Source organism: Scyliorhinus torazame, chromosome 4 (genome assembly GCF_047496885.1).
Source record: "Scyliorhinus torazame isolate Kashiwa2021f chromosome 4, sScyTor2.1, whole genome shotgun sequence".
Taxonomy (NCBI): Eukaryota; Metazoa; Chordata; class Chondrichthyes; order Carcharhiniformes; family Scyliorhinidae; genus Scyliorhinus; species Scyliorhinus torazame.
In genome coordinates this window covers 82,613,224-82,638,418 of record NC_092710.1, presented here as the reverse complement: position 1 = coordinate 82,638,418, position 25,195 = coordinate 82,613,224, and the positions used below count along the sequence as shown (strand labels likewise).

At 49.9% G+C, this 25,195-nt stretch overlaps 1 protein-coding gene across 1 annotated transcript in view; it reads right to left on the bottom strand.

Moving 5' to 3' along the window:
• Window positions 1–25,195, bottom strand: part of LOC140410329 (sodium/potassium-transporting ATPase subunit alpha-2) — a 725,899-nt gene that overhangs the window by 163,125 nt on the left and 537,579 nt on the right. The window contains exons 11-15 of the mRNA XM_072498323.1: window positions 19,868–20,002; window positions 17,827–18,019; window positions 2,537–2,712; window positions 2,316–2,452; window positions 559–709 (exon numbers count right to left, since the gene is read on the bottom strand). Of these exons, the coding sequence (XP_072354424.1) occupies window positions 559–709; window positions 2,316–2,452; window positions 2,537–2,712; window positions 17,827–18,019; window positions 19,868–20,002 (792 nt within the window). The remainder of the gene's footprint in view (window positions 1–558; window positions 710–2,315; window positions 2,453–2,536; window positions 2,713–17,826; window positions 18,020–19,867; window positions 20,003–25,195) is intronic.

Genomic DNA, 25,195 nt, shown 5'->3' with positions numbered 1-25,195 from the left:
CTATCCTGCACATCTTTGGGTTGTGGGGGTGAAACACGCGCAAACACGGAGAGAATGTGCAAACTCCACACAGACAGTGACCCAGAGCCGGGATCGAACCTGGGACCTCGGCGTCGTGAGGCAGCAGTGCTAAACACTGCGCCACCGTGTTGTCCCGCAAAGAAACAGTTATGCCATTAATCAAGAAACGGAAAACGCTCGAAGGGTTGTCGGGCCCCCTGTTCTCTGCTGGCCTAGGCTAACCAGGGCTGAATGCTGTCACATGACTTCAACCTCGGGTCAGCCAGAGATCAATTGGCACATTTTCAGTAATGAAGGACTCCTGGTGATTCTGCAGATTGGTGGGGGAGAGGTGAGGGCAGCTGGGGAGAGACACCAAAAGGTTTAATGCTGCTGATCAGCATTTGTTACTCAGCCATCCAAGAATACGTGAGGGGTCAGTACTGCATGCCATTGCACAATCAAGAAAGCAGCTATTCAGCCATGGAGTGCAGGCACTGTCTCATTTTATTGGCTAGGGGGAGGGTGTGTGTTCATACCGTACGATACGGGACCCACCTGTCGCTGACATCCCTCCACGATAATCAGCTTCTGTTGGGGGGAGGTGCGAGCAAATACGATCTCCGTGTGATTGGCTAGAATCTGATCAAGCTGTTCCTGCACCATGTCCTTCAGGTCAGTGCCGTGGATCACACAGGCCTTGGCGTCCCTGGGTCAGGAGGCAAAGGTCACACAGCCAGGTCGAAAGTAGTCACAACGCTGCATGCACATCGTCATCCCCCCCATCCCCCTCCCCAAACAGTGCAATCTCATTACTGCGAATTATGACAGTTTAGATGGAGCTTTATAAGACATAGGAGCAGATTTAGGCCACTCGGCCCATCGAGTCTGCTCCGCCATTCAATCATGGCTGATATTTCTCATCCCCATTCTCCTGCCTTCTCCCCATAACCCCTGATCCCCTTATTACTCTGTATCTAACCCCGTGCTGTACCTGTCCTGGGAGTGTTTCATGGGGACAGTGCAGAAGGAGCTTTACTCTGTATCTAACCCCGTGCTGTACCTGTCCTGGGAGTGTTTGATGGGGACAGTGCAGAGGGAGCTTTACTCTGTATCTAACCCCGTGCTGTACCTGTCCTGGGAGTGTTTGATGGGGACAGTGTAGAGGGAGCTTTACTCTGTATCTAACACCGTGCGGTACCTGTCCTGGGAGTGTTTGATGGGGACAGTGCAGAGGGAGCTTTACTCTGTATCTAACCCCGTGCTGTACCTGTCTGGGAGTGTTTGATGGGGACAGTGTGGAGGGAGCTTTACTCTGTATCTAACCCCGTGCTGTACCTGTCCTGGGAGTGTTTGATGGGGACAGTGTAGAGGGAGCTTTACTCTGTGTCTAACCCTGTGCTGTACCTGCCCTGGGAGTGTTTGATGGGGACAGTGTGGAGGGAGCTTTACTCTGTATCTAACCCCGTGCTGTACCTGTCCTGGGAGTGTTTGATGGGGACAGTGTAGAGGGAGCTTTACTCTGTGTCTAACCCTGTGCTGTACCTGCCCTGGGAGTGTTTGATGGGGACAGTGTGGAGGGAGCTTTACTCTGTATCTAACCCCGTGCTGTACTTGGCCTGGGAGTGTTTGATGGGGACAGTGTGGAGGGAGCTTTACTCTGTATCTAACCCCGTGCTGTACCTGTCCTGGGAGTGATTGATGGGGACAGTGTAGAGGGAGCTTTACGCTGTATCTAACCCTGTGCTGTACCTGGCCTGGGAGTGTTTGATGGGGACAGTGTACAGGGAGCTTTATTCTGTATCTAACCCCATGCTGTACCTGTCCTGGGAGTGTTTGATGGGGACAGTGTAGAGGGAGCTTTACTCTGTATCTAACCCCGTGCTGTACCTGTCCTGGGAGTGTTTGATGGGGACAGTGTAGAGGGAGCTTTACTCTGTATCTCACCCCGTGCTGTACCTGGCCTGGGAGTGTTTGATAGAATGGAATTATAGAATTCCTCCAGTGCAGAAGGAAGCTATTCGGCCCATCAAGTATGCAGCGGCCCTTGGAAAGAGCTCCCTACTTAAGCGCTCACTTCTACCCTCTCCCCGTAACCCAGTAACCCCACATAATCTTTTTGTCACTCAGGGGCAATTTATCATGGCCAATCCACCTGACCTGCACATCTTTGGACTGTGGGAGGAAACCGGAGCACCCGGAGGAAACCCGCGCACACACAGGGAGAACGTGCAGACTCCGCAGTGACCCGAGGTTGGAATTGAAGCTGGTCATTGCAGAGGGAACTTTATTCTGGGATGTATCCGGGTGCGTACCTGGGGTTAACCTGGCTGATGGGGATGTTTAACCGCTGCGCGATGTCCTCCACCGTCTCATTGCCCTCTGAGATGATGCCCACGCCTTTCGCGATGGCTTTGGCTGTGATTGGATGATCGCCCGTCACCATGATGACCTGGGATGGGGGAAATGTTAGAGTTCAAGCCCTCTGACCTTTCCACCCTCCCATTCTGCCTCACCAATACCAGGACTCGCTTACCTTAATGCCGGCGCTCCGGCACTTTCCCACAGCATCTGGGACGGCCGCCCTGGGGGGGTCAATCATCGACATCAGGCCAACGAAGCAGAGATTCTCCGTGGGGAAGTTGAGATCATCCGTGTCGAAACTGTATCCAGGGGGGAACTGATCAACTGGGAGAGTAGTGTGGCAGAATCCTGGATAGAGAGAGGGAGAGAATGTTAGACAGTGTGATAGAGAGACGGGGAGAGAGAAGGAGGCGAGGGAGAGGATGAGAAAGATTGTGAGGGAAGGAGAGATTGAGGGGTGGAAAAAATGGGGACAGAGAGAGGGAGGGATAATGAGAGGGATAGAGCAGGACGGGGGGAGAGAGTGCGGAGGAGAGAGAGAAAGGGAGAGAGTCAGAGGCAGAGGGTGAAAGAGAGGAAGGCTGATGAGAGAAACAGAGTTGGGGTGTGTGAGGGGGAATGAAAGAGAGTGGGGGAAGAGAGAAAGGATGGAAGGCGGGGGTGAGAGATGGGAAGAGAGCGGAGTAAAACAGACGGGAGAGAGAGGGGAGCAATAAGAGGGTAGAGACAGAGGAGATGGGAAAGAGAGGGGGAGAGAGAGAGAGAGGGGGGAAGAGAGAGTGAGAATGAGATACAGGCGAGGAAAGGGAGAAAGACAGTAGGGTTACATCACTGGTTATTTTCCAAGGCCTGTGAGTGCAAACCGTGACCCCAGGTTCTGACCAAAATCCCCGGGTGCAGTCTTCAGGCCCCAATACCCTGACAACTCCCAACAGAATCACAGAATAATACAGCACAGGAGAGGCCCTTCGGCCCATCCAGTCTGCACCGACGCATGAAAAACACCTGAGCTGCCGACCCAATCCCATTTACCAGCCTTTGGCCCATAGCCAAGTGCTCATCCAGGTATTTTGTAAAGGATGTGAGGCAACCGCCCCCTACCACCCTCCCAGGCAGTGCGTTCCAGACCCTCACCACCCTCTGGGGGAAAAAGATTTTTCCTCAAATCCCCCCTGAACCTCCTGCCCCTCACCTTGAACTTGTGTCCCCCCTCGGAACTGACCCTTCAACTAAGGGGAACAGCTGTTCCCTATCCACCCAGTCCATTGTGGTAGTCACCACTGTTGTATTGTATATACCACATACGAGGGTATTACGGTAAGGCTCTTGTACTACAGGTACGGGGGTAGATCCCTGCCTGCTGTCTCCGCCCAGTAGGCGGAGTATAAATGTGCGTGCTCACCGAGCTGCAGCCATTTTGGCAGCAGCTGTAGGAGGCCACACATCTCTGTGTAATAAAGCCTTGATTACTCTTTACTCTCGTCTCGTTGGAATTGATAGTGCATCATCCATGCCCCTCGTAATCTTGTTCACCTCGACCAGGTCGCCCCTCAGTCTTCTCTGCTCCAGTGAAAACAACCCAAGCCTATCCGACCTCTCTTCACAACTTAAATGTTCCATCCCAGGCAACATCCTGGTGAATTGACTCTGCACCCCGTTCAGTGCAATCACATCCTTCCTAATAATAATAGTCTTTATTGTCACAAGTAGGCTTACATTAACACTGCAATAAAGTTACTGTGAAAAGCCCCTAGTCGCCACATTCCGGCGCCTGTTTGGGTACACTGAGGGAGAATTCAGAATGTCCAAATTACCTAACATCATGTCTTTCAGGACTTGTGGGAGGAAACCGGAGCACCCGGAGGAAACCCACGCAGACACGGGGAGAATGTGCAGACTCCGCACAGACAGTGATCCAAGCCGGAATCGAACCTGGGACCCTGGAGCTGTGAAGCAACAGTGCTAACCACTGTGCTACCATGCTGCCCAGCGTGTGTAACATCTACAAGATGCACTGCAGGAACTCGCCAAGGCTCATTCAGCAGCATCTTGATTTGTCGTCAAATACCGGAAAAGACTCAGTGACGAGATTCATGTGGACCTGAGCATCCTCATCCAACTGGAGAATCTCTTCTATGCCTGTGGATCGAGATAGCATAGCAGCTACAATGAGATGTTTGCCTGGCATGTAGATTAGATCAAAATCATATCTTTGTAGCTTCATCATCATGCGCTGGATCCTAGGGGACATCTCGTTCAGATTTTTTAAAACTATTGTTACCAGTGGTCTGTGGTCAGTTTCCACTACAAATGTTGGTAGACCATATACATAGTCATGGAACTTAGTAAGACCATTAGTTAAACCAAAGCATTGTTTTTCAATCTGAGCATACCGTCGCTGTGTAACCGATATTGACCTGAAGCATAAGCAATTGGAAGCCAATTTTAATCATTGTCCTGTTGCAATAACATTGCTCCCAATCCATCTTTCGACACATCTGTGTCTTCTTTGTAGAGTCAAAAAATATCAGCGCTGGCTCTGTTGTCAATGCTTCTTGTAATGCTTGCCATTCCTGTTCATGTCTAGTAGACCATTGGAATATCGTGTCTTTCTTGATTGTTTCTCTGAGGTGAGGAGTTTTAGATGCAAGATTAGGAATTAATTGTCCAATAAAATTTATCATTCCTAACATTCTTAGCACACCTTTTTTGTCATTGGGATGTGGAATATTCAACATTGTCGTTACTTTTTCTTGATCAGATTGCGTACCTTTTGCACAAAGTCTGCCTCCCAAGGATGTGATATTCTCAATACCAAATTGGCATTTGGCTTTATTCAACTTTAAGCCATTTTATTTAATGTTCTTCAGCACTTTGAGAAGCCTTTTGTCGTGCTCTTCTCGTGTTGATCCCCAGACGACTATGTCGTCAACATATACTCTGACTCCCGGAATTCCTTCCACAATGTGTTCCATTGCCCAACGGAAAATTTATGATGCAGAAATTCTACCAAATAGAATCCTTAAAAAACCCGAATGGAGTTTTAAAAGTGCTCTCCTTAAAAGCTTTGTGCTCTCCTTATCCAACCTGAGCTGCCAAAAACCTTGTGAAGCATCTAATTTGCTAAAACAGGTTGCTCCTGATATCTCACATGTGATTTCTTCGGTATCGGATAATCTTCTCTTTTAAAGTTGAAGTTCAGATCTTTGGGGCCCATACAGATTCTTAGGTCGTTCTTTCTCTTCTTAATGCAGACCATAGACATTACCCAATCTGTAGGTTGTTTTATGCGTTTGATTACGCCTAAAGCCGTCATCCTATCTAGCTCATCCTTCAGTCTGTCCTTCAATAGAGCTGGTACATGTCTTGGTGCGTGTATGACTGGTTGAGCATTCTCTTATAACTGGATTCTATACGTGAATGGTAATGTGCCAAAGCCTTGAAATATCCCAGGAAATTCCTTCAGTATGGAATTTACTGATGTATGTTGCCAGGTTGCAGCACAGTCTGCTAAACTTGCTAGATCAAGTGCTTCTTATGTTTCCACTCCCAGTAGAGATTCACATTCCGCCTCGACAATGAAAATTTTACTGTGTGAACTCTGTTTTTCACATTTACATCAAGCTCTCATGCTCCTAGCAGTCATTTCATTTCCGTTGTAGTCTTTCAGTACTGCTTTATTCAACACTTGCGGTTTAATTCTCAGCTCTTTTAATCTGACAAACTGATAAGGTTGGCCTTCGCTCCCGTGTCGAAGTTAATTAAGGTGTCATTAATGTAACTGTCCATCTGTCTTTTGGAGTGTTTGCATTTACTTCACTGTTGCTGCAAATCGTCATTAAAACATTGTCTTCTTGCATGCTTTTACTATCCTTGTTCGCACTAGAAATCATGGGCTGGATTCCCCGCTCCCCGAAGGCGAAATTACTTTTGGTGATGGGACGGAGAATCCGTTTTGGCGCCGAAAGCGGGAGCGCGCCGGTTTTTAAATTCTCTTCCCCACCGCCCCCCCCCCCCCCCCCCCCCCAAGAAAACCGGCGTACTCCACGCTGAGTATCCAAGGCCTCTGGCCATTGCCTGAGACCCACCCCGCGATGCTCCAGGGCCAACTGCGGCTGTGGTCTCAGTCCGGGGCTGCCACAGTCTGGGGAGGGCTGATCGGCGGGCAGGGGGTTCTTCATTCGGGACTGGGGGCAATGTGGGTGGGTGGGCGAGCGGTCTGTGTCGCGCGAGCTGCCGATGCAGGCACTACTTTGCCAGTTCAGTTCCGCAGGCTGAGTCTGCCATGCACATGCGCGGCCTCTGACCCGGAAGTGCTGGGGGCCATATTGGCAGCTAGAGCTGCAAGTTCTACATGGCTGCCTGCTAGCCCCCAGCAAAATGGGGAATCTGTGGCCTTGTAGCCACTTAAAATGGCCAACTCCCGATTCAAAATGGCGAACGGCAAAGGCTGATGGGAAAGTCAGCCAACAAGACAAAAACAAGCAGCTGTAGGTTGGCTGTGTATTTACCTCTGGAAAGGCCAGACACTATCGATACCAGCAACCATCAGCACAACAAAACAACAGCCATCTGCATATTAATGAGCAATCCCCGGGAACAATGAGCAACATTTAGACACACAAAGCAAAACCAGACTCTTCGGCGCCAGCAGAAGCCGACACAAAAGGAGGTGAATGACCACCTCAGGACCGCCCATCGATCAGGGAACCGCTCCAGCATTGGAGAAAATCGAACCAAGTGATTGGGACAAAGTCCAATCACTTGGGACCAGGTACAGGGTCCGCCCCGAAAGGCGGGAAGTCTCTGGGGACTATAAGAATTAAGCCCCAAGTTCAAATCGCTCTCTTCACCTGCTCTTCTCCACTCTCTTCACTCTTCAGCAGCTCCTCTTCAGCTCTTTTTCCTGCCCGGGTCACCCAGCAACAACGAACCAACATTGACCGTGACCGGAGCAGTGAAGATCGAACCCGTAAGTCTTAATTCAACGCTCACTACGAGATAGGCGCTCCTAGCTACCAATCTGTACCAACTTCGAATCCTGCAGGCTCAGAACCCGAACGAAAGGCCATTTGTTCCCCTGACCTGGTGGGCCAGTTCCAAGTTAAGTATAGGCCTGTTAGTTGTAGAAGTAGCTTAGACGTAGAATTTGTGCATGAGTTGCGATTACTGTGTATAATAAATGTGCTTTGATTTAAACCTTACTAATCGGTGTATTGGATTATTGATCATTACTCGGACTTGAACCACGAGGCGGTATCATAAAGATACCTGGCGACTCGAGAGCAAAGATAATAAAACAGAGCAATTGAACTAAGGCAAAGTTAGCAACAGCCTTTTGATGCCAGTTTTCCTGACGTAAAAGACCACAGTTTTCCCGACGGTGTGGGGACTCAGTGTAAAAACAGAGAATCCGCCCCATGTCTACGAAGAACGGGTCTCCGAGGTTTACTTCATCCAACATGTTGATTGATTTTGTTTGTTCTGTTTTTTTACTGGTAAGGCATAGCTTAGCAAAATGATTTTTGCCATTACATTTGAGCAAATCTTTCCAAACGTTGGACATTGTGGTGGCAAATGTCTATTACCGCATCGCTTGCATGAAATGGAGGCGTCAATCGGCCGCTTAAAATGACTACCGGTGCTGGGATCACGTTTTATATTCGAGTGCATCATTACACTAATGGCGTCGGCTGCCTCTCCTATCTTCGCTTCAAAATGTTTGAGATTCAAATCTGTTGTGCAGCTAGCTCGCATGCATGACAAATCCTGATAGCACCATCACCTGAAGCTCATTTTCTCTTCACAGCCTCTCGCATACCTTAGAACATAGAACATAGATAAATACAGCACAGAACAGGCCCTTCAGGCCACGATGTTGTACCGAACCTTTGTCCTAGATTAATCATAGATTATCATTGAATTTACAGTGCAGAAGGAGTCTGCTCTTGGAAAGAGCACCCTACACAAGGTCAACACCTCCACCCAACACTCAGGGCAATTTTGGACACTAAGGGCAATTTATCATGGCCAATCCACCTAACCTGCACATCTTTGGACTGTGGGAGGAAACCGGAGCACCCGGAGGAAACCCACGCACACACGGGGAGGACGTGCAGACTCCGCACAGACAGCGACCCAAGCCGGAATCGAACCTAGGACCCTGGAGCTGTGAAGCAATTGTGCTATCCACAATGCTACCGTGCTGCCCTTAAGAACAAATAAATCTACACTATATCATTTTACCGTCATCCATGTACCTATCCAATAGCTGCTTGAAGGTCCCTAATGTTTCCGACTCAACTACTTCCACAGGCAGTGCATTCCATGCCCCCACTACTCTCTGGGTAAAGAACCTACCTCTGATATCCCTCCTATATCTTCCACCTTTCACCTTAAATTTATGTCCCCTTGTAATGGTGTGTTCCACCCGGGGAAAAAGTCTCTGACTGTCTACTCTATCTATTCCCCTGATCATCTTATAAACCTCTATCAAGTCGCCCCTCATCCTTCTCCGCTCTAATGAGAAAAGGCCTAGCACCCTCAACCTTTCCTCGTAAGACCTACTCTCCATTCCAGGCAACATCCTGGTAAATCTTCTTTGCACCTTTTCCAGAGCTTCCACATCCTTCCTAAAATGAGGCGACCAGAACTGTACACAGTACTCCAAATGTGGCCTTCCCAAAGTTTTGTACAGCTGCATCATCACCTCACGGCTCTTAAATTCAATCCCTCTGTTAATGAACGCGAGCACACCATAGGCCTTCTTCACAGCTCTATCCACTTGAGTGGCAACTTTCAAAGATGTATGAACATAGATCCCAAGATCTCTCTGCTCCTCCACATTGCCAAGAACCGTTAACCCTATATTCCGCATTCATATTTGTCCTTCCAAAATGGACAACCTCACACTTTTCAAGGTTAAACTCCATCTGCCACTTCTCAGCCCAGCTCTGCATCCTATCTATGTCTCTTTGCAGCCGACAACTATCCACAACTCCACCAATCTTCGTATCGTCTGCAAATTTACTGACCCACCCTTCAACTCCCTCATCCAAGTCATTAATGAAAATCACAAACAGCAGAGGACCCAGAACTGATCCCTGCGGTACGCCACTGGTAACTGGGATCCAGGCTGAATATTTGCCATCCACCACCACTCTCTGACTTCTATCGGTTAGCCAGTTCGTTATCCAACTGGCCAAATTTCCCACTATCCCATGCCTCCTTACTTTCTGCATAAGCCTACCATGGGGAACTTTATCAAATGCCTTACTAAAATCCATGTACACTACATCCACTGCTTTACCTTCATCCACATGCTTGGTCACCTCCTCAAAGAATTCAATAAGATTTGTAAGGCAAGACCTACCCCTCACAAATCCGTGCTGACTATCCCTAATCAAGCAGTGTCTTTCCAGATGCTCAGAAATCCTATCCTTCAGTACCCTTTCCATTACTTTGCCTACCACCGAAGTAAGACTAACTGGCCTTTAATTCCCAGGGTTATCCCTAGTTCCTTTTTTGAACAGGGGCACGACATTCGCCACTCTCCAATCCCCTGGTACAACCCCTGTTGACAGTGAGGACGAAAAGATCATTGCCAACGGCTCTGCAATTTCATCTCTTGCTTCCCATAGAATCCTTGGATATATCCTGTCAGGCCCGGGGGACTTGTCTATCCTCAAGTTTTTCAAAATGCCCAACACATCTTCCTTCCTGACAAGTATTTCCTCGAGCTTACCAATCTGTTTCACACTGTCCTCTCCAACAATATGGCCCCTCTCATTTGTAAATACAGAAGAAAAATACTCATTCAAGACCTCTCCTATCTCTTCAGACTCAATACACAATCTCCCGCTACTGTCCTTGACCTACCCTCGCTCTAGTCATTCTCATATTTCTCACATATGTGTAAAAGGCCTTGGGGTTTTCCTTGATCCTACCCGCCAAAGATTGTCATGCCCTCTCTTAGCTCTCCTAATCCCTTTCTTCAGTTCCCTCCTGGCTATCTTGTATCCCTCCAATGCCCTGTCTGAACCTTGTTTCCTCAGCCTTACATAAGTCACCTTTTTCCTCTTAACAAGACATTCAACCTCTCTTGTCAACCATGGTTCCCTCACTCGACCATCTCTTCCCTGCCTGACAGGGACATACATATCAAGGACACGTAGCACCTGTTCCTTGAACAAGTTCCACATTTCAGTTGTGTCCTTCCCTGCCAGCCTATGTTCCCAACTTATGCACTTCAATTCTTGTCTGACAACATCGTATTTACCCTTCCCCCAATTGTAAACCTTGCCCTGTTGCACGTACCTATCCCTCTCCATTACTAAAGTGAAAGTCACAGAATTGTGGTCACTATCTCCAAAATGCTCCCCCACTAACAAATCTATCACTTGCCCTGGTTCATTACCCAGTACTAAATCCAATATTGCCCCTCCTCTGGTCGGACAATCTACATACTGTGTTAGAAAAGCTTCCTGGACACACTGCACAAACACCACCCCATCCAAACTATTTGATCTAAAGCGTTTCCACTCAATATTTGGGAAGTTAAAGTCGCCTATGACTACTACCCTATGACTTCTGCACCTTTCCAAAATCTGTTTCCCAATCTGTTCCTCCACATCTCTGTTACTATTGGGGGGCCTACAGAAAACTCCTAACAAGGTGACTGCTCCTTTCCTATTTCTGACCCATACTACCTCAATAGGGTGATACTCCTCGAACTGCCTTTCTGCAGCTGTTATACTATCTCTAATTAATAATGCCACCCCCCCACCTCTTTTACCACCCTCCCTAATCTTATTGAAACATCTATAACCAGGGACCTCCAACAACCATTTGTGCCCCTCTTCTATCCAAGTTTCCGTGATGGCCACCACATCGTAGTCCCAAGTACCGATCCATGCCTTAAGTTCACCCACCTTACTCCTGATGCTTCTTGCGTTGAAGTATACACACTTCAACCCATCTCCGTACCTGCAAATACTCTCCTTTGTCAGTGTTCCCTTCCCCACTGCCTCATTACATGCTTTGGCGTCCTGAATATCGGCTACCTTAGTTGCTGGACTACAAATCCGGTTCCCATTCCCCTGCCAAATTAGTTTAAACCCTCCCGAAGAGTACTAGCAAACCTCCCTCCCAGGATATTGGTGCCCCTCTGGTTCAGATGCAACCCATCCTGCTTGTACAGGTCCCACCTTCCCCAGAATGCGCTCCAATTATCCAAATACCTGAAGCCCTCCCTCCTACACCATTCCTGCAGCCACGTGTTCAACTGCACTCTCTCCCTATTCCTAGCCTCGCTATCACGTGGCACCGGCAACAAACCAGAGATGACAACTCTGTCTGTCCTGGCTTTCAACTTCCAGCCTAACTCCCTAAACTTGTTTATTACCTCCACACCCCATTTCCTACCTATGTCGTTGGTACCAATGTGCACCACGAATTCTGGCTGCTCCCCCTCCCCCTTAAGGATCCTGAAGACACGATCCGAGACATCCCTGGCCCTGGCACCCGGGAGGCAACATACCTTCCGGGAGTCTCGCTCGCGACCACAGAATCTCCTATCTATTCCCCTAACCATTGAATCTCCTACAACTATTGCTTTTCTATTCTCCCCCCTTCCCTTCTGAGCCCCAGAGCCAGACTCCGTGCCAGAGACCTGACCGCTAGGGCCTTCGCCCGGTAGGTCATCCCCCCCAACAGCATCCAAAACGGTATACTTGTTTTGAAGGGGAACGGCCACGAGGGATCCCTGCACTGTCTGCCTGTTTGTTTTTTCCTCGTAAGACCTACTCTCCATTCCAGGCAACATCCTGGTAAACCTTCTTTGCACCTTTTCCAAAGCTTCCACATCCTTCCTAAAATGAGGCAACCAGAACTGTACACAGTACTCCAAATGTGGCCTTACCAAAGTTTTGTACAGCTGCATCATCACCTCACGGCTCTTAATTTCAATCCCTCTGTTAATGAACGCTAGCACACCATAGGCCTTCTTCACAACTCTAACCACTTGAGTGGCAACTTTCAAAGATGTATGAACATAGACCCCAAGATCTCTCTACTCCTCCACATTGCCAAGAACTCTACCGTTAACCCTGTATTCCGCATTCATATTTGTCCTTCCAAAATGGACAACCTCACACTTTTCAAGGTTAAACTCCATCTGCCACTTCTCAGCCCAGCTCTGCATCCTATCTATGTCTCTTTGCAGCCGACAACAGCCCTCCTTACTATCCACAACTCCACCAATCTTCGTATCGTCTGCAAATGTACTGACCCATCCTTCAACTCCCTCATCCAAGTCATTAATGAAAATCACAAACAGCAGAGGACCCAGAACTGATCCCTGCGGTACACCACTGGTAACTGGGATCCAGGCTGAATATTTGCCATCCACCACCACTCTGACTTCTATCGGTTCGTTATCCAACTGGCCAAATTTCCCACTATCCCATGCCTCCTTACTTTCTGCAGAAGCCTACCATGGGGAACCTTATCAAATGCCTTACTAAAATCCATGTACACTACATCCACTGCTTTACCTTCATCCACATGCTTGGTCACCTCCTCAAAGAATTCAATAAGACTTATAGAATCATAGAAGTTTACAGCATGGAAACAGGCCCTTCGGCCCAACCAGTCCATGCCGCCCAGTTTTTACCATTAAGCTAGTCCCAGCTGCCCGCACTTGGCCCATAACCCTCTATACCCATCTTACCCATGTAACTATCTAAATGCTTTTTAAAAGACACAATTGTACCCGTCTCTACTACTACCTCTGGCAGCCCATTCCAGACACTCACTACCCTCTGAGTGAAGAAATTGCCCCTCTGGGCCCTTCTGAATCTCTCCCCTCTCACCTTAAACCTATGCCCTCTAGTTTTAGACTCCCCTACCTTTGGGAAAAGATGTTGACTATCTACCTTATCTATGCCCCTCATTATTTTATAGACCTCTATAAGGTCACCCCTAAGCCTCCTACGCTCCAGGGAAAAAAGTCCCAGTCTATCCAGCCTCTCCTTATAACTCAAACCATCAAGTCCCGGCAACATCCTAGTAAATCTTTTCTGCACTCTTTCTAGTTTAATAATATCCTTTCTATAATAGGGTGACCAGAACTGCACACAGTATTCCATGTGTGGCCGTACCAATGTCTTGTACAACTTCAACAAGACGTCCCAACTCCTGTATTCAATGTTCTGACCAATGAAATCCAAGCATGCCGAATGCCTTCTTCACCACCCTTTCCACCTGCGACTCCAGCTTCAAGGAGCTATGAACCTGTACTCATAGATCTCTTTGTTCTATAACTCTCCCCAACGCCATACCATTAACTGAGTAGGTCCTGGCCTGATTCGATCTGCCAAAATGCATCACCTCACATTTATCTAAATTAAACTCCATCTGCCATTTGTCGGCCCACTGGCCTAATTGATCAAGATCCCGTTGCAATCCTAGATAACCTTCTTCACTATCCACTGTGCCACCAATCTTGGTGTCATCTGCAAACTTACTAACCATGCCTCCTAAATTCTCATCTAATTAATTAAGACTTGTAAGGCAAGACCTACCCCTCACAAATCCGTGCTGACTATCCCTAATCAAGCAGTGTCTTTCCAGATGCTCAGAAATCCTATCCTTCAGTACCCTTTCCATTACTTTGCCTACCACCGAAGTAAGACTAACTGGCCTGTAATTCCCAGGGTTATCCCTAGTCCCTTTTTTGAACAGGGGCATGCCATTCCAGGCAGCACGGTAGCATTGCGGATCGCACAATTGCTTCACAGCTCCAGGGTCCCAGGTTATGGGGTTATGGGGATAGGGTGGAGGTGTTGACCTTGGGTAGGGTGCTCTTTCCAAGTGCTGGTGCAGACTCGATGGGCCGAATGGCCTCCTTCTGCACTGTAAATTCTATGAAATTCGCCACTCTCCAATCCCCTGGTACCACCCCTGTTGACAGTGAGGACGAAAAGATCATTGCCAACGGCTCTGCAATTTCATCTCTTGCTTCCCATAGTATCCTTGGATATATCCCGTCAGGCTTGGGGGATCCTACCCACCAAAGATTGTTCATGCCCTCGCTTAGCTCTCCTTATCCCTTTCTTCAGTTCCCTCCTGGCTATCTTGTATCCCTCCAACGCCCTGTCTGAACCTTGTTTCCTCAGCCTTACATAAGTCTCCTTTTTCCTCTTAACAAGACATTCAACCTCTCTTGTCAACCATGGTTCCCTCACTCGACCATCTCTTCCCTGCCTGACAGGGACATACATATCAAGGACATGTAGTACCTGTTCCTTGAACAAGTTCCACATTTCACTTGTGTCCTTCCCTGACAACCTATATTCCCAACTTATGCACTTCAATTCTTGTCTGACATCATCGTATTTCCCCTTCCCCCAATTGTAAACCTTGCCCTGTTGCACGCACCTATCCCTCTCCATTACTAAAGTGAAAGTCACAGAATTGTGGTCACTATCTCCAAAATGCTCCCCCACTAACAAATCTATCACTTGCCCTGGTTCATTACCAAGTACCAAATCCAATATTGCCTCTCCTCTGGTCGGACAATCTACATACTGTGTTAGAAAAGCTTCCTGGACACACTGCACAAACACCACCCCATCCAAACTATTTGATCTAAAGAGTTTCCACTCAATGTTTGGGAAGTTAAAGTCACCCATGACTACTACCCTGTGACTTCTGCACCTTTCCAAAATCTGTTTCCCAAGCTGTTCCTCCACATCTCTGCTACTATTGGGGGGCCTATAGAAAACTCCTAACAAGGTGACTGCTCCTTTCCTATTTCTGACTTCAACCCATACTACCTCAGTAGGCTGATACTCCTCGAACTGCCTTTCTGCAGCTGTTATACTATCTCTAATTAACAATGCCACCCCCCCCCCCCCCCCACCTCTTTTACCACCCTCCCTAATCTTATTGAAACATCTATAACCAGGGACCTCCAACAACCATTTGTGCCCCTCTTCTATCCAAGTTTACGTGATGGCCACCACATCGTAGTCCCAAGTACCGATCCATGCCTTAAGTTCACCCACCTTATTCCTGATGCTTCTTGCGTTGAAGTATACACACTTCAACCCATCTCCGTGCCTGCAAGTACTCTCCTTTGTCACTGTTCCCTTCCCCACTGTCTCATTACACGCTTTGGCGTCCTGAATATCGGCTACCTTAGTTGCTGGACTACAAATCCGGTTCCCATTCCCCTGTCAAATTAGTTTAACCCCTCCCGAAGAGTACTAGAAAACCTCCCTCCCAGGATATTGGTGCCCCTCTGGTTCAGATGCAACCCATCCTGCTTGTACAGGTCCCATCTTCTCCAGAATGCACTCCAATTATCCAAATACCTGAAGCCCTCCCTCCTACACCATTCCTGCAGCCACGTGTTCAGCTGCGCTCTCTCCCTATTCCTAGCCTCGCTATCACGTGGCACCGGCAACAAACCAGAGATGACAACTCTGTCTGTCCTGGCTTTTAACTTCCAGCCTAACTCCCTAAACTTGTTTATTACCTCCACACCCCTTTTCCTACCTACATCGTTGGTACCAATGTGCACCACAACTTCTGGCTGCTACCCCTCCCCTTAAGGATCCTGAAGACGCGATCCGAGACATCCCTGGCCCTGGCACCCGGGAGGCAACATACCTTCCGGGAGTCTCGCTCGCGACCACAGAATCTCCTATCTATTCCCCTAACCACTGAATCTCCTACTACTATCGCTTTTCTATTCTCCCCCCTTCCCTTCTGGGCCCCAGAGCCAGACTCAGTGCCAGAGACCTGGCTGCTAGGACCTTCCCCCGGTAGGTCACCCCCCCCCAACAGCATCCAAAACGGTATACTTGTTTTGAAGGGGAACGGCCACGAGGGATCCCTGCACTGTCTGCCTGTTTGTTTTCTTTCCCTTGACTGTAATCCAGCTATTCTTGTCCTGTACCTTGGGTGTGGTTACCTCCCTGTAACTCTTGTCAATCACCCCCTCTGCCTCCCGGATGATCCGAAGTTCATCCAGCTTCAGCTCCAGTTCCCTAACACGGTCTTTGAGGAGCTGGAGTTGGGTGCACTTCCCGCAGGTATAGTCAGCGGGGACACCGGTGGTATCCCTCACCACCCACATCCTACAGGAGGAGCATGCAACTGGCCTAGCCTCCATCCCCTCTTACCTTACAGAATATAGCTGCCCTGTGGACCAACTGGACCTCCGCCCTCCGACTCTGCTCCCAGTCAGCTGCACTCTCTGTAAACTCCTGGCTCCCTTCTCGCTCTTTGCGGAAATGAAATGAAAGGAGCACCGTACTCCCTCCTCACCTAACTCCCTCAGTCACCAAACTCTCACTATAGCACTCAAATGCACCAAATTCAGCACTCAGTGCAAACAAAGTCTGCACTGTAGGGGACCTACAGGAAACCGAGAGAAACCTTGTGGTTACAAATCCCAAACACGACCTGATCGCGGATTATCGACACTTGTAGGTTAGCAAAATTACACGACTGTGCCTTCAATTGCAAATTGGTCAGAAAATCATCAAACGATTTGCCTGCCTTCTGGGTGCGCGTGCAAAATATGTAGTGCTCGAACGTCTCATTTATTTGGCGAGCTATGCCGATCAAATTGCTTTCGAACTTCATCGAAGTTCTTGCTATCCGCCTCGCTAGCGAAAACAAACGTATTAAATATTTCTATCGCTTGCGGACCTGCTACAGTGAGCAGCAACACAATGCACCTCTCATCAGGCTATGCCTGCAGTCCAAGAGCTGCAACATAAGAATGTGAATTGCTGTTTGAATACACGCCAATTCTCATCTACATTACCAGTGACTCGAAGCTGGTGTGGTGCCTTCAAACCTTCCATCCTGGACTCCGAAGTCCATCAGTGCTTTGAGTATTAGTTCCAGTAGTTCACAAGGTTAGTAGAAGATTTTTTCTTTACCTTCTTCTTCTTCGGAGTTACCTTCAGTTGTTCGGATCTTCAAAGAATCTTGTTTTCTTAGTAGATCTTCAGACCTGGTACCATGTTGTGTTCTTGTGCTTGAGCGGTAGGAATGATGCACAATATAATGTCTAGTTCTTGACTAGTTAAAGTATTTTATTATAAAACAAATGTGTGGTAAGGATAACTATAAGAATTATATTACAAACTACTAATACTGATAAATTGTCCAGAGCTATTGCAAGTATGACTATCCCCCAACTCCTCGAGGTACAGAGACACATGGTAGATTTACACTGCCACCTGTTGGTCAGAGGTTGTGTACATCATTATATACATACATGCTTCTGCATGTCATCACACACTGCTTAAAGGCGCATTCCGATTATGAGTCCAGTAACCAAATATAAAACAGCAGAAATGAGAACTAAGGGAAATCAAAAGGAAGGACTCCAACAGCATGCACAGTAAGATCCCACCTTGAATCTGTGGATGCCTGACTCACCCAGCACGCGCTCCCCGAGTCCCCCAAGTTCGAGGTAAGCATTCTGGAAGGCCTCTTTCATCTCGCTGTCGAGTGGCGTTTCCTTGCCTTGGAGGAGGATGCTGGAGCAACGGTCGAGGATTCGTTCTGGTGCTCCCTTCATCACCAGGAGGTGGGATCGCTCCTCGCCACTGCCCGCCAGGTGGATGGAGAGCTGCAGGAGGGAGGGCAGTAACAGTGAGGGGTACAGAGTACCTCAGAATGAGAGACAGAGAGAGAGAGACAGAGAGAGACAGAGACACATAGAGAGAAACCGAGAGAGACAGACAGACAGAGACAGACAGACAGAGACAGGGAGAGACAGGGAGAGACAGAGAGAGAGACAGAGAGAGACAGAGAGCGAGACAGAGAGACAGGGAGAGACAGAGAGAAACCGAGAGAGAGTAGAGAGACAGAGAGAGAGAGAGAGAGAGAGAAACCAAGTGGGACAGAGTAGAGAGACAGAGAGAGACACAGAGAGAGCGAGAGAGAGACAGAGAGCAGAAAGAGACAGAGAGGGACAGAGAGAGACAGAATGAGACAGAGAGAGAGACAGGGAGAGACAGAGACAGAATGACACAGAGAGACAGAGACAGAGAGGGACAATGAGAGAGAGAGAGACAGAGAGAGAGAGACCGATAGAGAGAGACAGATAGAGAGAGACAGAAAGAGAGAGACAGAGAGAGAGACAGAGAGCGACAGAGAGCAACAGAGAGCAACAGAGAGCAACAGAGAGAGAGAGAGACAGAGATAGACAGAGATAGACAGGGAGACAGAGAGTCAGAAAGAGACAGACAGAGGGAGACAGACAGAGACAGAGAGAGCGAGACAGACAGAGAGAGACAGACACAGAGAAAGAAACCGAGAGAGACAGACAGAGATAGACAGACAGACAGGGACATACAGACAGAGACAGGGAGAGACAGAGAGAGAGACAGAGAGAGACAGACAGAGAGCGAGACAGAGCGACAGGGAGAGACAGAGAGAAACCGAGAGAGAGGAGAGAGACAGAGAGAGAGAGAGAGAGAAACCGAGTGGGACAGAGTAGAGAGACAGAGAGAGACACAGAGAGCAGAGAGAGAGAGCAGAAAGAGACAGAGAGGGACAGAGAGAGGCAGAATGAGACAGAGAGAGACAGAAAGAGACAGAAAGAGAGACAGGGAGAGACAGAGACAGAATGACACAGAGAGACAGAGACAGAGAGAGAGACAGAGAGAGAGAGACAGACAAAGAGACAGAGAGAGAGAGAGAGAGACACACAGAGAGAGAGACAGAGAGAGAGAGAGAGAGACACACAGAGAGAGAGACAGAGAGAGCACGACAGAGATAGACAGGGAGACAGAGAGTCAGAAAGAGACTGACAGAGAGAGAGAGACAGAGACAGAGAGAGCGAGACAGACAGAGAGACAGACACAGAGAGAGACAGACAGAAAGAGGCAGGGAGACATAGAGGGACAGAGAGACAGAGAGAGAGAGACAGAGAGAGACAAAGAGACAGAGAGTCAGAAAGAGAGACAGACAGAGACAGAGAGAGCGAGACAGAGACAGAGAGAGACAGACAGAGAGAGAGAGACAGTGAGAGACAGACACAGAGAGAGACAGAGAGGGACAGAGAGTCAGAGAGACAGTCAGAGAGAGACAGAGATAGCGAGACAGGGAGAGACAGAGGCACAGAGAGACAGAGAGAGAGTGTGCATAGTGGAGTCTCTCTGAACCCTTCCTCCAGTCATGAGGTCTGTTTTCTGGTATCGTGCATGTGGTAGTATGCATTAGGGGTCATGTGGGACTGTGAAGCCGTGATGCTATTGGCTGACAGATCCCGGGTCCTGGTTGGCTGTTGATCCCTAGCTCCGCCCTGAAGGCGGAGTATAAGAACCTGGGCTTCTCCCCGCAGCTCCAGTCTGTTGCTGAACTGCTGGGAACAAGTCACGCTTAATAAAGCCTCATCGACTTCACCTCTATTCGTCTCTCTCTCGTAAGTCATTGTGCGCTACAGTGCACAGCCTATGATTCGATTGCTCACCTGGTATTTGTTGGTGGAGTTAAAGGGGATCTCGGTCACTTTGGGACTCTTCTCTCTGATCTCCCGGACAGAACCACAGGACAGCTCAATACACTTGAGCAGTGCTGACTCAGAGGCGTCTCCGGCTGTTTCCCGCTAGGGAGTGTGGGGGAGAAACGGGAGAGAGTTTAGTTCATAAACCTTTCATTATCCTGCTTGATGGAGAGACAGACAGAGAGAGATGGAGAGAGAGATGGAGAGAAAAACCGATGAGAGTTAGGGAGAAAGGTAGATCGACAAGAGAGAGAGGGGGGAGGGAGAGATGGATTGGAGAGAGAGAGAAAGACCAAGAGTTGGAAGGACAAGATGAAGGAGCAAAAGAAGAGATGGAGAGAGTGAGGATGACAGAGAGAAAGAGCAAGCGAGGTTGTCATGATATCCACATCAGCATATCATGGTGCAATCACACACACACTGATGGACAGGTAGTTGGACCAACCAGCACACACAACATCGCAGCCAATCACCAGTGAGAGCACACGCACTATAAAACAGGGAACACCACAGTTCCCGCTCACTCAACCAGGAGATAGCTCAGAGCACAGAGCTCACAGCGTGCCACTCAGACATACACCATGTGCTGAGTGCATCACCAAGATAGTGAAAGGGCTGGGTCCACAGGTTAGCTGGTGAAGCACGAACCTCAGCCAGTAGTTGTTATTGTTTAAGACAATAAAACAGTTGTACCATCTGCAGCCGTGTTGGATCATTTGTGCATCGGAACACCCAACACGACATGATACCAGTAGTGGAAGCTAACCAGCGCCTGTGAGAACTACCTGCACCCTTCCAGAAATCCGCCATCCTGCTCCATGGGAAACATCAGCCCGCCGCAGCCGCTCCGAATCGCTGGAAATCTTGGCGTCAACTGGAAGCTGTTTAAACAGTGCTTCCAACTCTTCCTGGAAGCCACAGACAGGGAGAATGCATCGGAGACCAGGAAGATCGCCCTCCTCCTCTCCACGGCAGGGCAACACGCCATCCATATTTACAACTCCCTGGCATTCGCGGAAGGCGAGGGCAAGACAAAATACAAGACGGTCCTTCTAAAATTCGAGGAACACTTCAGCGTGGAAGTGAATGAGAGCTTCGAGAGGTACCTCTTCCAGCAGCGCCTGCAGGGTAAGGATCAGCCTTTTCAATCTTTCCTGACACACCTCCGTACACTCGCGCAGTCCTGCGGCTATGAGGCCACCTCCGACTCCATGATTCGGAATCAGATAGTTTTTGGGGTCACCTCGGACACCCTATGCCAGCAGCTCCTCAAAATTAAGAGCCTCACCCGAGCGACTGCCATCGAGACCTGCGTCCTCCATGAAAACGTGACCAGCCGGTACTCCCAAATCCAGGCGGCCGAATCGGCAAGGCAGGGGTCCTACGAGGCGGAGCGGGCCCAGTCGATCGAGTTCCTCCCGGCCCGCAGCCTGGACGAGGGCGGCCATTCCGCGCGCTGTCCAATGGCCTCCCACGCTTGCACGCGCCAAAAGCGTTGACGTTGACGCAGAGGGACGCGATGCGCAGGCACGCTCTCCGCAAGACCGCACCGCGCATGCACGATGGCGCAACGATCGCCATGATGTCACGACGTGTTGCAACTGTGGATCCGCCCATTTAAAGTGGCAATGTCCGGCCAAAGCGCGACAATGCCTCCGCTGTGGCAGGATGGGCCACTACGCTGCCTGCTGTCGAGCAGCTCAACCTGCCAACTCTCAACAATTTCGCCAGCCTCGCAGGGACGTGCGGGCCATTCAGCCCCCATACACGGAGTCATACCCTGACAAAATGCAGACCTGTGATACCGACGACCGGGAACCCTTCCTCGTTGCGGTAATCCACGAGAACCGGATGTCCCCAAGTCGGAACCACCAGCCGCTGCCAGTGCACAGCATTGATCCGGGCGATGAGTGGTGTGCCACCCTAACGGTCAACCGATCACAGATCATATTTCGCTTGGACACTGGTGCCTCTGCCAATCTCCTCGCATGGTCAGCCTTCCAGACCTTGAAGGTTAAACCACCGATTCTGCCATCCCACAGTCAGCTGGTTGACTATAACGGAAACGTCACCCTGGTCACAGGGTCCTGCCAGCTCGATGTTACACACAACTCACATAAAGCCACATTGTCTTTTGAAATAGTTGGATCCTCGAAGGACTCTGTTAGGTGCACAGGCGTGCAAGGTCCTCCACCTCGTTCAGCGGGTACACACTCTGTCTCCAGAAGGCACGTCCGATTTCCCGGATGCAGACTTTAGGGCACAGCTCCACTCGCTCCTCGCGCACAACCAGGAGGTTTTCGAGGGCATGGGCACACTGCCCTACACATACAGAATACGGCTCAAACCGGACGCCACCCCGGTCATTCACGCACCTCGTAGAGTCCCAGCACCACTCAAGGACCGCCTCGAGCAGCTGCAGGACCAAGGAGTGCTTTCCTGGGTCACGGAGCCAACGCCATGGGTCAGCTCCATGGTGTGCGTCAAGAAGCCCTCCGGCGAGCTCCGGATCTGCATCGACCCAAAAGACCTGAACAACAACATTATGAGGGAACACTACCCCATACCCAAACGAGAAGAAATCACGAACGAAATGGCCCGGGCAAAAATATTCACCAAGCTTGATGCCTCAAAGGGTTTTTGGCAGATTCAATTGGATCAGTCCAGCAGGAAGCTGTGCACTTTCAACACTCCATTTGGCAGATCCTGCTACAATAGGATGCCGTTTGGCATCATGGAACAGATGATGGAGGGCATCGAAGGGGTACGCGTCTATGTTGACGACGTTATCATCTGGTTCACCACACCACAGGAGCACATCAGTCGTCTCCAGCGCGTCTTTGCAAGGATACGAGATCAGGGCCTGCGCCTCAACCGAGCTCGGGATAATCAAGCTCACCACCGCCCCGGTACTGGCGTTTTTCGATACCACACGGGAAACGAAGATCTCCACTGATGCCAGCCAGACCGGCATTTGGGCGGTACTCCTGCAACAGGACGACACCGAATCATGGGCCCCGGTCGCCTATGCGTCGCGGGCCATGACCCCCACAGAACAGCGCTATGCGCAGATTGAAAAGGAGTGCCTGGGTTTGTTGACCGGCGTCGACAAATTTCACGATTATGTGTATGGTCTTCCGCAGTTCACTGTGGAAACCGACCATCGCCCCCTGGTCGGCATCATTCAGAAGGACCTCAATGAGATGACCCCTCGCCTCCAGCGCATTCTGCTCAAGCTCCGGAGGTACGACTTCCAACTGGTCTACACCCCGGGAAAGGACCTCACCATCGCGGATGCCCTGTCCAGGGCGGTTAACACACCGCCCGAATCGGAGGGGTTCGTTTGTCAGGTCGACGCACAAGTAGCCTTCACATCGGCCAATCTGCCGGCCACTGACGCACGTCTGGCCCACATTCGCTGTGAGACTGCAGCTGACCCCCTTCTACAGCGTGAAATGCGACACATGATGGAAGGGTGGCTCAAGGGACAGCGCCCACAATTCTACAATGTCCAGGACGACTTGGCCGTCATTTACGGTGTCCTCCTAAAGCTGGACCGGACTGTGATCCCACACAGCATGCACAGGCTGGTCCTCTAACAACTGCACGAAGGCCATCTCGGGGTTGAGAAGTGCAGACGGAGGGCCCGAGAAGCTGTATACTGGCCGGGCATCAGCGACGACATCGCTAACATGGTGCTCAACTACCCCACCTGCCAAAGGTTTCAGCCGGTGCAACCCCCTGAGACGCTTCAGCCCCATGAGTTGGTCACGTCCCCCTGGGCGAAGGTGGGTGTGGACCTCTTTCATGCGCTCGGCAGGGACTACGTCATTCTGATTGACTATTTTTCAAATTATCCGGAGGTCGTACATGTCATCCGGGCATGCAAAGAAACCTTCGCTCGCCATGGAATTCCGCTCACCGGGCGGAATTCACCGGACAACAGGCTTTGCGAGCCAAGAATGGTCTTCCTTTGCCACTTCATAAAACTTCACACATGTGACGTCCAGTCCCTTGCATCCTCAGTCGAATGGCAAGGCGGAAAAGGGCGTCCACATTGTGAAGCGGCTCCTCTGCAAGGCTGCCGATGCCGGAGGTATACCACGAGCCCGGTGGTGGTGGTGGCCCTAAAAATCTGGGGGCAGTGGAGGCGGCATAGGGGGAAAGTTGGGGCCTTGGCGTGGGCCCCATTACGGGGGAACCACTGGTTCGTCCCAGGAAGAACAGGTGGAAGGTTTTCGGGGTGGCACAGGGCAGGGATACGAAAGTTGGGGGACCTGTTTGTGGACGGGAAGTTTGCAAGCTTGGGTGAACTGGAGGAGAAGTACGGGCTCCCCCCCGGGTAACACCTTCAGGTACTTACAGGTAAGGGCCTTTGCCAGACGGCAGGTGGTGGAATTCCCACGGCTACTGCCACACACAGTACAGGACAGGGTGCTCTCGGGGGGGTGGGTGGGATTGGGGAAGATCTCGGAAACTTAGCAGGTGATGCAGGAGGAGGAGGAGTTGAAAGGTAAGTGGGAGGAGGAGTTGGGAGAGGAGATCGAAGAGGGGACGTGGGCAGATGCCCTAGGGAGGGTGAACTCTTCCTCTTCATGTGCGAGGCCCAGCCTCATACAGTTTAAGGTGCTGCACAGGGCACACATGACTGGGACAAGGATGAGCCGGTTCTTTGGGGGTGAGGACAGGTGTGTTAGGCGCTCAGGGAGCCCAGCAAACCACACCCATATGTTCTGGGCATGCCCAGCGCTGGAGGAATTTTGGAAGTGCGTAGCGAGGACGGTGTCGAGGGTGGTAGGATCCAGGGTCAAACCGGGCTGGGGGCTCGCAATATTTGGGGTGACAGAGGGGCCGGGAGTGCAGGAGGCGAAAGAGGCCGGAATTCTGGCCTTTGCGTCCCTGGTAGCCCGGTGAAGGATTCTCCTTCAGTGGAAAGATACGAGGCCCCCCAAGCGTGGAATCCTGGATCAGCGATATGGCAGGGTTCATTAAATTGGAGAGGGTGAAATTTGCCCTGAGAGGGTCGGTACAAGGGTTCTTTAGGCGGTGGCAATTGCTCTTAGACTTTCTGGCAGAACGATAGACATTGGTCAATGGCAGCAGCAGCTCGGCGGGGGGGGGGGCGGTTACTTTATTTTTGTTTATGTTATTTACACTGGAAGGTTCTGAGGGGGTGTATATACCTGTTGTATTAAGTCGGGGTGTTAATGTTAATTTATTATTCATGTACAGGGTGGGGGAGGGATTTGGGGGGTTGCTTTTTTAGATTGTGTTTTGTACTTAACCCTGTTGGGT